Below are 16,141 nucleotides of genomic sequence, written 5' to 3'. Positions count from 1 at the left end.
AAGAGGGATTGGATGTTTATATGGGTAACCAGAAATTCTAAGTACAGTAGTGAGGATATTTTTAAAAAAGTCTTGGAAGGGTTGTAAACATTCCTGATTTACAGCACAAAATATGTCTAACTAGTGGGTGTCAGGGGAAACTTTCCTTGGAAGCAGGTTGTCTCATAGATGCCCATTGCAGGGCTTCTTCCACTTTCCTCTGAAGCATCTGGAACTGGCAGCTGGTTACTGGGCTATATGGACTGTAGCTCTGATCCAGTCTGGCAGTGTCTATCATCCTATCGGTTATGTAAATCCAAGATTGTTTTTGTTCATTTTCCTTGAGCTCCTGGGAGTTTCTAGACTTGCACTGAGAGCAGAATGATGTCTCATTAATTATCATCTAGTCTCCTGTTCTTTTTACTTTCAGGGAGGAAAGTTCCAAACTCCTTGGACCTGTTTATACATGATGTCAGCTGTCAATGACACCAGCTTCAACTCTGCAGTGTTCCTTCTCACCGGGATACCTGGGCAGGAAGACGTTCATCTCTGGATCTCTGTTCTCTTTTGCTTAGTGTTTGTTATTTCAATAGCAGGAAATTCAGTCGTTCTGTTCATTGTAAAAACAGATCCAAGCCTCCATGAGCCCATGTACATTTTCCTTTCCATGTTGGCAACGACAGACCTTGGCTTATCAATATCCACCATACCAACGATACTGGGCATATTTTTGTTTAACTCTAGGGAGATCAGCCTCAGTGCCTGTTTTGCCCAACTGTTCTTCATCCATTCGCTTTCATTCATTGAATCCTCCGTGCTGTTGTTGATGGCCTTTGACCGCTTTGTCGCAATCCGTGACCCGCTGAGATATGCTTCCATCTTAAATCCATCTAGAATAGCTAAAATGGGACTGATGTTTATGCTAAGATCGGTGGTCCTAATATTCCCACTCCCTTTTCTCCTGAAACGGTTCCAATACTGTCGAGCCAATGTCCTCTCCCATTCCTACTGCCTGCACCAGGAGGTCATGAAGATGGCTTGTTCGGACATCACAGTCAACAGCATCTATGGCTTGTTCATAATAGTCTCCACAGTGGGGTTGGACTCACTGCTCATCCTCCTATCTTATGTGATGATCCTCAAAACAGTGCTGAGCATTGCATCTCATGTGGAGCGTGTCAGAGCACTGAACACCTGTGTGTCCCACATTTGCGCTGTCCTGCTCTTCTACACACCAATGATCGGCCTTTCAGTGTTACACAGATTTAGGAAGAGCTCTTCTCCTTTGCTTCAGATTCTCCTGGGCTATGTCTACATGCTGGTACCACCCCTGATTAATCCAATTGTGTACAGCGTGAAAAGCAAACACCTTCGTGCAAGGATAATCAAGGCATTCATCAAGTGATGGGTCAGTTCATCACCTGGCTCCATGGGAGATATGGGAAAACACAAGGAATGTCAACAGCCCCTTATTCCTTCCTGGAACTTATTCCTCTGAGGCCTCTCCCTCTTCCCCATCTCCTCCCCAAATTCCTACCTCTACTACTCCCCTTTACCCAAGGCTCCACCCCCTCTCCAGGTGGGAAACCCAACCCTGACCCCAAGAAGCAGGGCAGTGGGGGGTTCCTGATTAAGGGATGAGGATGGGGCCAGAGAGTAAGAAAGCCTGTAATTTGGAGAAGACTGAATAAATGTGGCCACACAAAGATAGATTTTGTTTTAAGTATTGAAGGCTAAGAGTAAGTCTTTGCAAGGACCTTACAGGGAAGGCCAGGGTCTCTCTGAGCCTCTGCACAGGTCAATAATTGCCCTACCCTGCCTCACAGTTATGGTGGGAGGATAAATACATTCAAGGTGCTCAAATACTCTTAGACTCTAAGATCAGGGCTATGTCACGGTTCCACAGAACAACGCCTTTGATCTTAACCTATAAAAGGCTTCTTATCACAGGCTCCTGTGACAGCTGCTTCTGGAAAGCCCTGTGACTCTGGCCCCTTGGAGTCTGTGGCTAATGTGGGAGTGCTCAGGGGTGACAGTGCAGGATAGGCTGTGGATTTCTGAGGGAGTGTTGGAGCATCATGAGATCACTGGAAGTTTCAGTTCAGTCACTGGACCAGTGTTTGCAAGACGTTGAGGCTGAATGAGTCTAACTTCCAAACTATGGATCAACAGCCATGGGGGGCTTCATTTTAGATGGTCTGGCTGGAAGAATGCAGTGTGAGGGCAAAGGTCAGCTTCACACCTTGGCCCAGTAACATGGACACGGCTGAGCACTACGGTGACTGGGCCCAGGCTCACACAGGTTTCAGCACAGGCTATTTCCACAAGAAAGGGGCAAACAGATGGAAAGATGCTCTGAGAAACATAGGAAAACTAGGCTGGATTCAAAGAGCTCCTTGGCTTCCCAAAAGAATGTAAATTGGGCTAGTTCTGTTCCTGTATCTCCAGAGCAAATCCTGTCTAACTTAGCTTGTAATGAGACGTGAGATAGATGAGTGTAGACGTGTAATAGCTGCTAGGTATTTAAAAAATATTTTCTCTAATGCTTTGTGCTGTTTGCTAATGAACTTCATTTTAAGGAGGTCTGGTCACAAGCACCCAAATGGGAGAGACTGAGGTGTACTGTCAGACCTGCTTTGTGATAAGCATTTAGAATAGATGGGATGTTGTTCCCGGCTCAAAGCATGGGACAATTATGAGATTTCCCCCAAGATAAGAAAGGACATTGTTTAGAGATTAGAGAGACCATATATCCCAGTTTTATTGTGACAATCCCAATTTTTCTTGTCCAGTGTGTATCCTTGTTGACAGATTTCAGAGTAGCAGCTGTGTTAGTCTGAATCTGCAAAAAGAACAGGAGAACTTGTGGCACCTTAGAGACTAACAAATTTATGTCAGCATAAGCTTTCGTGGTCTACAGCTCACTTCTTAGGATGCATAGAATGGAACACACAGACAGGAGATATTTATCCTCTTTAGAGTCTGTTTTTGAAGTTTTTTGTTGCAAAATCGCCACCTTCAAGTCTGTCACGAGTGGTTAGAGAGGTTGAAGTGTTCTCCCACTGGTTTTTGAATGTTATGATTCCTGATGTCAGATTTGTGTCCATTTAGTCTTTTGTGTAGAGACTGTCCAGTTTGGCCAATGTACATGGCAGAGGGGCATTGCTGGCACATGATGGCATATATCACGTTGGTAGATGTGCAGGTGAACGAGCCCCTGGTGGTGTGACTGATGTGATTAGGTCCTATGATGGTGTCACTTGAATAGATATGTGGACAGAGCTGGTATCGGGCTTTGTTGCAAGGATAGGTTCCTGGGTTAGTGTATATGTTGTATGGTGTGCGGTTGCTGGTGAGTATTTGCTTCAGGTTGGGAGGCTGTCTGTAAGCAAGGACTGGCCTGTCTCCCAAGATCTGTGAGAGTGAGGGACTGTCTATCAACATTCAGAGGAGCAACTTGTTGAAGTTGCAGCCAAGATAATGATTTAAGGCCAGAAAAAGCCGTTACATAATCTATTCCAGAGGTTCTCATTCTGGGCAGGTTCTCGCTGGGGGCGAGAAATGTATTCATTTAGGTATGTGAGAAGCTTTAGGGAAAAATTTTTTTTTTCCTGTGCATATTTTCCCCACAGCAACGAATAATTAGCAAATCTGGTTGTTCCAGACAGATCCAGTCATAAGATAGTGCTGTGGATTTGACTTTAAGTGGCACTGTGCATTTTCATGGATTTCTGTTAAGCTTAAGCAGCATTATACAAAGTTTTTGCCATTGGTACGTGGCTCCGTTTGCTACGGCGCAGCGTGCACATTTCATTGTAAGCGCGGCTCACAAATGCATTTCTGCTTTTGTTCTTATTCCAATGGATCGTTGGCTCATTCATGCAACAGAAAAAAATCCAACTCCACTGAATGAAGTGAAGCATCACCACAGCATAGACCAGTATATGCATTTGTATGGCGGGGCGGGGAATGGGGACATGAACTCTCATAGACACAAAGAGGACAGGGTGTGATCAAATAAGTTTGAGAATCATTGATCTAGTCTGATCTCCTGTATATCACAGGCTGCAGAAATACATCCATTTACCCCCATATTGCAATTTTTCCACTGGTTAAGCACCCTTGCTATTAAAAATGTGTGCCTCATTTCCAAATTTAATTTGTCTGGCTTCAGTTTCCAGTCAAAGGTTCTTGTCATACCTTTCCCAGATAGATTAAAGAGCCCATCAGTAGCTGGTATTTTGTTCCTATGAACGTGCTTGTCCACTGTCATCTAGTCAGCTCTCAATCTTCCCCACTTCTACCCATTACACCTCTGTTTGTAGAGCTAAGGGTAAGCTGTAAATGACAGAGGAGGAGAAAGACCTCTGTGTATTAGTCAGTCCCATCATGGCTGTGAGCCACTGATGTGATGCTGCTGTGAACAAGGCAGATGAGATCCTAAAACATCTCAGGAGAGATAGGGACGTTGTTAATATCCTTATAACAGGCACTGGTGAGACCTCCTCTGGCAAACTGTGTAAAATCCTGGTTACACGTATTCCAGAAAGAAGAATTCAGGCTGGAACAGATTTCAGAGTAGGGCTGCTAGGATGTTCAGGGCAATGGAGGACCTGGCTGACAGGGAGGCTGAAAGAGCTTAACTAGTTTATCCTAATACAAGGGAGTCTGAGTCGGGTCAGATTGCTGTCTGAATACATCATGGGGAGGGTAAACACCAGGGAAGGAGGTGAGGTCCCTAAGCTGAAGGACAGTGTTGGCAAAAGAATAAACAGGGAGAAACTGTCCATTTAGTAAACTAAGACTGGAAAGGAGAAGGAGGTTTCTGACCATCCAAGAAGGGAGGTTCTTGAACAGCCTCCCAACAGGAGCAGTGTGGGGTCGGGCAAAAAATCCAGCTCATTTAAAATTGGAGCATACACAGGCTTACATACCGGATGATATCCCGTGGTCACAGTCACCTGCCATAGCAAGGGACTGGGCTCACTGATCAAGGATGTTCCTTCCAGGCCTATGTGCCTGGAAGCAGTCTGAATGAGCTCTCCCCTGACATCTGGTGGTGAGCTGTGGAAAAGGACTTCAGGCGCTGATCTCATTTGCATGGGCATACTCACCCTGCCTAGGTGCTCAGCATGATGGGATTGTTGGCCTAAATGGTCACTTTGGCTGCTGCGAGATCCCCAGTCTCTTTTGTTATTGGGGCAGGGATAATAAAGCATCATCATACTGGTTGTGTGAATGAAGGACAACAGAACTGTACTTGGCATTTTCTAACTGAGGGACTCTCCCTCAACTGAACAGCACTCACTAGACAGGGGACATGGATTCGAAAGACCAGGGAGTTACACTTCACTGTATAATAAAAGAGCTTATTTAGAATCAATTGAAAGTCTTATTATATGCTGCAGAGTAGTAATCACCACCACATAGCTCTAAGTACTAAATCTGCTTTGGGACAGTAACTCTGATGCAAGTGATTTCCCCACTAACACTTGAAATCACTGGGAGCTGTGATAAGTGAGAGCCCTAAACACATCTTGGTGTGGCCCCCAGGATGGCTGGCTGAGAGGCATAGCCAGCAGGTGGAAAGACATGGCAATCAGGCACTAGTGCAGCAACCGAGGGCCTGTGCAGCAGTGTGTGTAAGGTGTCTCCTTATTTCCCCATTCTTCCATCCAGGCTAGGAGGTGAACTCTGAGGATGCACCTCTGAACTCTAGGTATGCATGTTCCAACAACAGCAGTTGTGAATGAGGTGCAGGGAAAGGATTGGCACGTTAATGGGACTTTTGGGTTGCTGGACTTCTTTGCTCATGATTTAAATTTATGCATCCTGTTTGTGGTGATAGATATTCAGGCCTGTCTGCAAAGGCCTATACTTTAAGAATATAGGTGTATTCTTATCACTTAGCTAGTTATGGAGGTATAAAAGAAGGAATTAAAAATCACTGTCTGTGTAGTGGCCTTCTCTTATTGTGATAGTCCGAGGCCTGGTTCTTTAGCAGCCATAAGCTGGGAAATGTATGGTCACGTCCTCACATTCCAAACTAATCATATTAAAATCAGGCAATCTGGGGCTGTTAGGAAGGTGATTGGATCTATCACCTCCAGAGAAAGGGAAGAGCCTAGAAATTTAGTTTGATAGTTTTCTGTCTGGTAAGAACTCACTTATCAATAGACACAGCTGGAGAATCCTTATGTCTGTATAGATGTAGTTGTGAAATCCTCACTTCTGTATTGTTTTGTATGTTTAATTGCATGGTCTCTGTCTGGTTCTGTGATTGTTTCTGTCTGTTGTATAATTAATTTTGCTGGGTGTAAACTGGTGGGATATAATTGGTTAGCTAATCAAGTTACAATACGTTAGGATTGGTTAGGTAAATTTTAGTAGAATGATTGGTTAAAGTACAGCTGTGAATATTACTATATAAATTAGGGGCAAACAGGAAGTAAGTTGGGATTTGAAAATAAGGAAAAGGAACTTGGATTTAAGCTTGCTGGGAGTTCACCCCAATAAACGTCGAATTGTTTGCGCCTTCGGACTTCGGGTATTGTTGCTCTCTGCTCATGTGAGAAGGACCAGGGAAGTGTGAGAATGTAGGAATAAGCTTTCTAAATATGTGGGGTTTCCCCAAAGTAATGCCACATTGTTTCCTTCCTTCATTAAAAGGTTTTTTTGCTATGTTCAGAATCTGTGCTTGCTAGAGGGGAAGTATTGCCTCTTAGAGGCATCCGGGAGTGGTGTGTAATTGTCCCCGGTCACTGGGTGGGGGCTCGAGTTGGTTTTTCATTGTAAAGGAACCCCTAGATACAGAACCTGGCCCTTTTTGCTGCCAGTTCTGACGGGCAGAAGGGTTACATGCCTATGGGTCACATTTCCCATTTTGTGTCTCGCTGGGAGCTCATGTGGAGTTGCTTGTCCACGATGACCCTTCTCTGGGCCTTGGCCAATGGATTTGTCCCTCAAAAGATTCAGGAGAAAGCACGACTCAGAGTTATCTGAGAAAGGAATTATTCTTGGGCTCCTGTTTAGTAATGTCACAGGAGTTTAATCCCCTGAGTTCCTGGTAATCTCAGCATGCTGAGCTGCCAGCTGCCCCCTCCCCAGCCACTAGCCTCCAAGAAGAAGGATAGTTTAGGGGTTAAAGTGCTGTCCTGGGACTCAGAAGAACTAGCTTCACTTCCAGGTGCTTCCAGACTTCTTCTGTGACCTTGGTCAAGTCACTTAGTCCCTCTGTGCCTTAGCTATGTGTGGCTTAATGCAGCTCAATGTGAACAAGTACATCTAGGAAGAAGTGACGTAAGCCATCCTTACTGGGTGGGGGACCCAATCCTGGGAAGCAGTGACAGAAGGAGAATTGGGGGTGATACTAGATAATCAGCTGAACGTGAACTCCCAGTGCAACACTGTGGCTGATAAAGCTAGTGCAATACAGCTCGTATAACCAGGAAAATCTCAAATGGAACCAGAAAATTTATTTTACCTCTGTGCTTGACACTGGTGCGAGCACTGCAGGAATCCTGGGTCCAGTTCTGGTGTCTACAGTTCCAGAAGGATGTTGATAAATTTGAGAGGACTCAGAGAAGAGCCACAAGAATGATGAAACGATTAGAAAACCTGCCTCACGGTGATAGAATCACGGATCTCAATCTATTTAGATTAACACAAGAGAAGGTGAAGGGGTGACTTGATCACAGTCTGTAAGTACCTGCATGAGGAACAAATGTTTAACAATGGGTCCTTCAATCTAAGGGAGAAAGTTATAACCTGATCCAGTGGCTGGAAACTGAACCTAGACATATTCAGACTGGAACTAAGGTGCAATTTTTTTCAACAATGAGGGTAATTAATCATTGGATGAATTTACCAAAGGCTGTGGTAGAGTCTCCATCACTGACAGTTGTTAAATCAAGGCAGGAGGTTGTTCTAACAGCTCTGCCCTAGGAATTATTGTGGGGTAGGTCTCTGGTCTGTTCTGCGCAGGGGGTCAGACTAGGTGATCGCAGTGGTGCCTTCTGGCCTAGGGATCTGCCCAGTGGGGTCAGTAGCATGGCCCTGCCGCACAGCGTGTTGTACTGATCAGTATGTTACAGATTGAGAGGTGTTTGGATGCTACAGTAACTGGAACCAGAGCTAAATACATTAGGGAGATTTCAGCTCTGGGTGCCTCATCACGGCAATTTGGGGCACTGGGTGGAAAATGTGAACTGTTCTTGGTGATGAGGGAGTTCTGGGCCCCTCCTGCAGCTCGGCAGTAAGAGGGGGAATCAGGACATGCTTTCAGAGAGTAAAGGATCTGGAGAGCATTGTCTGGTGAAACAGAGCCCTGCTGGGCTGTCCCTCGGTCTGATCCTGACCCCACCCTCTGCATGAGCACGGAGAGCTGCTCTAGCACTGGAGATAGACCTCACACCCTGCACCCAAAGTTTCAACATCACCAAGTTTGGGGGTAGCTGGATCTGGCAGAGAGGGTTGTTTAGATCCAATAGAGAGCTAGCAGCAGGCATTTGGAGCTGGGCTTGGGTCGCACCCCTTTCTATTAAGAAAGTTTAAGGCCTTGCGTACGCGGCATGTGCAAGTCTCATGCCTGAGTAAGGGAAAGAGACCCTCTGACCTATGACTGAGGTACCCATGTTTCTGCAATCCCATCACTGCTATGCCCGGATGTCTGTAGCATAACCATGTTCCTTACAACTGGGGGCTATGTAGCACCATGCAGAGGGAAAATGGTCTCTGCCACTGATGGACTGTGTGACCAGAAATGTCCACTAACCCACCCTCACTAACTTTTTTTTGTGGGTGCTTCCCTTGAGATACGTCCAGCAGCACCCCCTCTTGGGATTTTATTGGGCTTCTCACATTATTTCGTGTCTTTCTTAAAGCCCCAACTTCTGGGATCAAGACACTGCGCTGGAATCTCAGCTTTCAGTTTTCCCAAGAAAGATTATTTTATAAAAGTGTATTGCAGAAAAGCTAGAAAACCAGAAGCAGGTGCACCCAACGGCTCAGATGCCAAAGGCAAATGAAATCAACCTCCACATTGGTATATTTCAAAATCTCATTATTTTTAAAGTAACTCATGACTTTTGCTGGGGGGGGTGAATCATAAATTTTGAATGGGGTTTGTCAGTATGGGCTACTCACTTCAAGAGATCTGAAGAGCAAGTAGCAAAAGACACAAAAATTAAGAGCAATTTTTTAAAAAGTGCATCAGAAGCAGGAAGGCTGCCAAACAAGAGTGGTATCACTGGATGACTGAGGTGCTAAAGGAGCACTCAAGGAAGATGAGGCTGTTGCAGAAAGGATCTATGAATTCTTTGCATTTGGTCTTCGCTGTAGAGGAAGAGAAAGATTCCCACACCCGAGCCATTCTATTTAGGTGATAAATCTGAGAATTGTCCAACATTGAGGTATCAGTAGCGGAGGTTTTGGAACAAACTGATCCATTAAACAGTAATAAGTCACCAGGACCGGATGGGATTCACCCAAGAGTTCTAAAGGGACTCAAATACCAAATTGCAGAATTACTAACTGTGGTATGTAACTGATCACTTAAACAAGATGATTGGCTGATAGATAATGTCATGCTGATTTTTAAACAAGGCTCCAGCGGCAAGCAATTCAGACCAGTAAGTCTATCTGCAATAGTAGGCAAATTCATTGACACCATAGTAAAGAACAGACACATAGATGAATACACTTTTTTGGGGAAGAGGCAATACAGCTTTTCAAAGGGAAATCATGCCTCACCAATCTATTGAAATTCTTTGAGCCGGTTAAACGTGTGGGTAAGGGTGATCCAGGGCATATAGTGTACTTGGACTTTCAGAAAGGCTTTGACAAGGTCCCTCACCCAACTCTCTTAAGAAAACTAAGCAGTCATGGGAGAAGAAGAAAGTCCTTTCTTGGATCAGTAACTGGTTAAAAGACAGAAAACAGAGATAGCAAGAAAAGGCGAGTTTTCAGAAAAGAGCTAAAAAATAGTGTCCTCAGGTCTACACTGGGACCAGTGCTGTTCACATAGTCATACATTACCTGACGCAAGGGATAAGCAGTGAGGAGGCAAAATTTGCAGACGAGACACAATTATTCAATATATTTCTATCCAAAGCAGATTATGAAGAGCCACAAAAGGATCTCACAAAACTGGATGACTGGGCAACAAAATGGTAGATGAAATTTAATGTTGATGAATGCCAAGTAATGCAGGTTGGAAAACATAATCCCAGCTATACATTCAAAATGATGGGATCTAAACTGGCCGTTACCACTCAAGGGAGAGCTCTTGGAGTCACTGTGGATAATTGTCTGAAAACACCCACTCAGTGTACGGAAGCAGTAAGTAAAAAGAAAACAGAATGTTAGGAACTGTTAGGAAATGGACAGATAATGTGGCAAATGGCCAGTGTTACTGTGGTGGGTCCCCGGCTTCTCCTTGGTGAGATGGGTCAGGGTGCTGCTCTTTGCCCCTATTCTTGAGTGTTGTGTGCTCTGCTTGTGCCTCGGTGAGAGAGAGCAGGAGTGGAGAAGGGATCTGGGTCTGAGCCCCCACCCTTCTCAACTTCTGCAGGTTTCTTACCCTCTTCCCCACTTTATGGAGGGTTAACCTCATCTCTTGACACTGGGGCAGGGTCTCCCTTCCTCCAGTTCTCTGGCCTTTCAAATCCCAGTGCGCACACACCTCCAAACTCCAGTCCTCTCTCCTGCCTCACTCCACCCTCTCTGCCTGAAGCAGGGGATTTTTATTAGGTTCCTGACAGGGCCTTAATTGACTACAGATGCTTCAATTAGCCTGTAGTAGCCTTCCTTAGTTTACAGGGAACCACATTTTAACTAGCCTAGGGCTTATATATGTAACCCTTCTGCCCCTCTAGTTGGCAGCAACAAGGGCCGGGTTCAGTATCCAGGGGTTCCGTTTCAGTAACACAATGCATAACCGGCTCGAGCCCCCACCTAGTGACCTGGGACACTCACATACCACACCCCCCTGGGCACCTCTAGGAGGCAATACTTCCCCTCTCGCAAGCACGGAGTCTGAGTGTAGCAAAATCTTTTTTAATAAAGGAAGGAATCAATGTGGCATCCCATTGGAGAAACACCACAAACAGGGTTATAACAAAAACCATAAACAAAAACCCACCTCCAAGTACGTTTGCCACTGTCCTTTTTCCGCTTAGGGTTTTAAGTCCAATCACCCCAGAGTCCAACAACCCAAAAGTCTCTGGTCAATGCCACCCCAGAGTTCGAGAGTCTATCTGTAGAGGTCCCCCCCCCAGCCTGGGTAGAAAGGGGCACCTTACGTGGTCCGGGGCCAACTGCCCTGCCTCTCCGTGGGCTCTGCTTCCGCCTTCTCCACAAACTGCTCCGCTTTACCAGCTGCTCCACTCTGCTCCTCCAGCCATCCTCAGGAACTGCTCCGCTCCACCAGCTGCTCTGCTCCATGAGCTGCTCTGCAAAACTGCTCGGCTCTGCTCACTCTGTGGGCCGCGCCACCCGTCCCACAGCTACTCCGCTCTGCTGCCACCAGCTGTCCCATGATCCGCACCAGCCATCCCCGCAACTGCTCCACTCCACCAGCTGCTCTGTTCCACAGCATATCTTCAGGCTCCCCCACTAGTTAGCACAATGCTCTCAGCTCAGTCATTTCAGCTTTTTTGTGATTTCAACTCTTAGGCCATGTCTACATCTAAAATTTTGCAGCGCTGGTTGTTACAGCTGTATTAGTACAGCTGTATAGGGCCAGCGCTGCAGAGTGGCCACACTTACAGCAACCAGCGCTGCAAGTGGTGTTAGATGTGGCCACACTGCAGCGCTGTTGGGCGGCTTCAAGGGGGGTTCCGGGACGAGAGAGCAAACCGGGAAAGGAAACCAGCTTCCCCGCGGTTTGCTCTCTCGGTCCCGGAGCCACCCAGCAAACCGCAGGGAAGGAGACCTGCTTGCTCGGGGTTCCGGGACCGAGAGAGCAAACCGGGAACGCCGCGGTTTGCTCTCTCGGTCCCGGAGCCACCCAGCAAACCGCAGGGAAGGAGACCTGCTTGCTCGGGGTTCCGGGACCGAGAGAGCAAACCGGGACCGAGAGAGCAAACCGCGGCGAAGCTGGTCTCCTTTCCCGGTTTGCTCTCTCGGTCCCGGAACCCCGAGCAAGCAGGTCTCCTTCCCTGCGGTTTGCTGGCTGGCTCCGGGACCGAGAGAGCAAACCGCGGCGTTCCCGGTTTGCTCTCTTGGTCCCGGAACCCCGAGCAAGCAGGTCTCCTTCCCTGCGGTTTGCTGGGTGGCTCCGGGAACGCGAGAGCAAACCGCGGCAAAGCTGGTCTCCTTTCCCGGTTTGCTCTCTCGGTCCCGGAACCCCGAGCAAGCAGGTCTCCTTCCCTGCGGTTTCCTGGGTGGCTCCGGGACCGAGAGAGCAAACCGGGAAAGGAAACCAGCTTGATTACCAGAGGCTTCCTCCTTCCACGGAGGTCAAGAAAAGCGCTGGTAACTGTCTACATTGGATTACCAGCGCTGGATCACCAGCGCTGGATCCTCTACACCCGAGACAAAACGGGAGTACGGCCAGCGCTGCAAACAGGGAGTTGCAGCGCTGGTGGTGCCCTGCAGATGTGTACACCTTCAAAGTTGCAGCACTGTAACTCCCTCACCAGCGCTGCAACTTTCTGATGTAGACAAGCCCTTAGTGATCTCAGCTCTTAGTGGGGGAGCCCCAGTGCTAGTGCACCATTAGCCCAAAGGGCATTCAGCTCAGTAACCTGTGTTTAGAGTCTTGAGAGAATAAAAAAAACAACTCTGACATTCCACAGTGGAGAGAGGAGGGGGGTGCAACTGGTGCTTCTAGCTCCACAAGGAGACTGCACCACCAGGCACAAATACCTGTCCCCAACCACTCTCAATTCTCTGGGTTTTGGAACCCATGTCCCATGTCTAGCCAGTACCACCCAACTGAGGGTAAGCAATTTGTCACCAAGCAATCCCACAGCTTGGGAGTCTGGGATAGGGTGGGCGTACCTATGCAAATACACTCTCTGAACTTCTTTCCACCAGATGTCAGTGTAGAGCTTATCCTGACTCTGCTTACATATATCTCCCCTCGATGACTCTTCTACTGCTCTGTGGCCCTGGTGTATCACAATAATAAGACATATAAATTCATGGTACATCCACACCTCTAATACTTCGTGCAGTTTTGGTTGCCCCATCTCAAAAAAAGATATAATAGAACTGGAAAAAGTACAGAGAAGGGTGACAAAAATGTTTAGGGGTATGGAACAGCTTCCATCTGAGGAGAAATTTAAAAAGACTGGGAATTTTCTGCTTGGAAAAGAGACAACTAAGGGGAAATATGATAAAAGTCTATAAAATTATGACTGATGTGGAGAAAGTAAATAGGGAAGTGTTATTTACCCCTCCAGATAACACAGCAACCAGGAGTCACCCATGAAGTTAATGAGAATTCACACAACACACAGTCAGCCTGTGGAACTCATTGTCAGAAGATGTTGTGAAGGTCAAAAGTATAACTGGGTCCAAAGAAGAACTAGTTAAGTTCCTGGAGGACAGGTCCATCAATGGCTATAAACCAAGATGGGCAGGGATGCAGCCCATGCTCTGGGTGTCTGTAAGCATCCGACTGCCAGAAGATGGAAGCAGATGAGGGAGGACAGATCACTTGATAATTCCGTAGCTATCTTCATTCCTTCTGAAGGATCTGCACTGCCCAAGGTCAGAAGAAGAGACTCTGGGCTAAATAGACCATTGAGCTGAATCCATATGGACATTCTTAAGTTCTTAAATTGTTCCTCTGATGGATGGGCTGCTGCAGACAAGCCATTTCCAGGGGCACCCTCTGTTATAGGGCTGCTGTAGCCACTCTAGCAGATGGCCATGGTAGGGTGACCATATGTCTACTTTTGGCCAGGACAGTCCTTTTTTTAGCCCTCGCTCATCTGCCCTGACTTTTTTTTGGTCAAAAGGAGGCATTGGTCCCATTTGTGCTTGCTGACTTGATCAGCTGGCAACAGCAAGCAAGATTAATGCCCATTTCTGCCACAAAAGCTGGGAAGTGGTGAACAGAGGAATGGTTTAGGGAGGTGAGTGGAGACACCAGCCTCCCTGTTTGGGGTGAGGCAGAGTTGAGGGATAGAGGAGGGCAGCATTCCAGCCACAGGTGACAGCCTCCTGAGACCTGAGGGGGCCCCATAGGATTCCAATGATGTGCGACAGCCTCGCATAGGGATGGTGGTGGACTCAGCTGGGGTCTCCTGTTTTCTCTTTTGGAAATATGGTCACCCTAAGAGGAGGCTCAATATGGGAGGCCGATGGGGGGTGAGTGCTGCCATCTAGGTATGTGGTCCTGTAGCACGAGGGACAGAGGCTCGTGGTTTGAGTGAGAGCTGAGCTGGAAACGAGAGAGTCTTTCCTCCCTACAAACAATGTTGACCCAAATTAAAATGTTTCTTTTCCATCCATTTTTTGGGGTGAGTTTTCATAGAAAATGGATCATTTTCCTCTCTAAGCTCAGATGCCATGATGCTGCCCAGCTGCAGCTGCCTGGATCCCCAAGAGAAATTGGAGGATTTTCATCTGCTTCTCCCTCGCAGCATAAATGAAGGTTGCAGTGATGGAGTCTCTGGCTGCACTCTGAGTATGGAAAGGTCGAAACTCCCTGACCAGTCTATGGCTGGGGTATTGTGCCCATCAGCTACTCTAATCCACCTTCCCATCTCTGTGCAGCCCCCTCTGCCCTGTTCAAGGCCCCTTCAGCAGATCCTGCAGGGAGTGGCTACTGTGATAGGTGCTGGTAGCACATCTCTGATTAGCCTGTGCTAGCAGGGAGCTGGAGGGGGTCCTAGAGCAGTTGCGGAGCCATAGAAATTGTGGGTGCGTGGGCCTATATATCAGTGGATCACTGAGGTCTGTGTATAACTTTGGGGATCCAGAGATCCTGGCTTCCTTTTCATTCCTCAGGGAGAAGGGAAGAACCTCCCCTCCCAGAAAGATTTGAGGGATAATCCCATGTAGGGAGCCTTGTGGAATCTCCCTTCCCTGGCCTGCACCCTGGGTTTGTAATGCAGGAAAGGGGGCTGCCAGGGAGAAATCTGGTCCTATATTGTTATAATAATAGTTATTATTATTTTATTGCAGCTGGATCACAGCTGTGACAGCCTCATCATTACCACTCGGCTGCCCCTGAGGTAGCCCTGTGACTAATCGGAACCATAGGAATGTCAGTGACAAGCCCAGATTCCAGGGATAGAGCCTGCAGCAGGGCTGGCACTGCATCCAGTTACGTAGCATCACTACATGTCCCCTGTGATTTGGCCTCCTGCAGTTTGCCAATGGCTATGTGGGGGGTTAAAACTGGTGCACTTGAAACCAGTCAGTTGCTGTTCCCTGAGGGCAAGTGGCCCCCACGGGAATGTGCAGACATGCTTCATAAAGGCAGGTGCCTCCCTGTCTGAACAGATACTGCCTGCTGCCTGTGCAACCTCCCCAAAGACTCCTTGTCCTTTACTGTGAAGAGCTCTGGCGTCAGCGGCTCCCCTTCTAGCAGGAATTGGGTCCGTTGGCAGGTTTCACTCTCTTTAAAATGCAAAGTGAAGGGGAAAGGCTGCAAGCTGTTTCCATTTGCAGATGTTCTGTGCAGCGTAGAGGACTCAGCTGGGCTCCCTGAGTGACCCAGTGATGGGGTTGGAGGCAGCGCTAGGTAGCTTGAGAACCCTTCTCCTGCATCTGCCCATGGTCCACAGTAGGTTATTCAAGTTGCACAAAAAACCTGACATTCAGAGTGCTCTGGGCCCGATTTTGTCAGTGGCTGAGTGTGAGGAGACACCACGGACTGTCAGTGATTAGTTCCCCAGTTACCTCAGGTTTATTTGCTAACAGGCTCAATATTTCTGTTTCCTGAGTGGCTGAGGGCTCCAGCTATTCTGCTCTGTAGACACCCCTCTGGCTACCTGCATCTCTGTCCCCTCTCAGTTCTGAGTGCCAGATGTCAGGCCCCGTACCTTGCCCACTCATAGGCTGGAAAATCACGATCTTCCCACCCTCAGACTGTGCCCTGGACTTCAGCACACTGCGGGTCAAGGCCCAAGTGGTATGCTCAGCTCCATGTCTGTCCCAGTGCCACTCCCGGGTACAACAGATTTTATGAATACAGGACAGAGAT

General features: G+C 47.4%; 1 protein-coding gene across 1 annotated transcript; it reads left to right on the top strand.

Moving 5' to 3' along the window:
* Nucleotides 1–445: 445 nt before the first annotated feature.
* Nucleotides 446–1,384, top strand: LOC115645604 (olfactory receptor 51G2-like). Its single transcript, XM_030550504.1, has one exon. It carries the CDS (start codon nucleotides 446–448, stop codon nucleotides 1,382–1,384), a length of 939 nt encoding a protein of 312 aa, XP_030406364.1.
* The last annotated feature ends 14,757 nt before the right edge of the window (nucleotides 1,385–16,141 follow it).

Source organism: Gopherus evgoodei, chromosome 1 (assembly GCF_007399415.2).
Source record: "Gopherus evgoodei ecotype Sinaloan lineage chromosome 1, rGopEvg1_v1.p, whole genome shotgun sequence".
Taxonomy (NCBI): domain Eukaryota; kingdom Metazoa; phylum Chordata; order Testudines; family Testudinidae; genus Gopherus; species Gopherus evgoodei.
The sequence above is the reverse complement of the archived record's forward strand: the minus strand, read 5'-3'. Positions and strand labels throughout refer to the sequence as shown.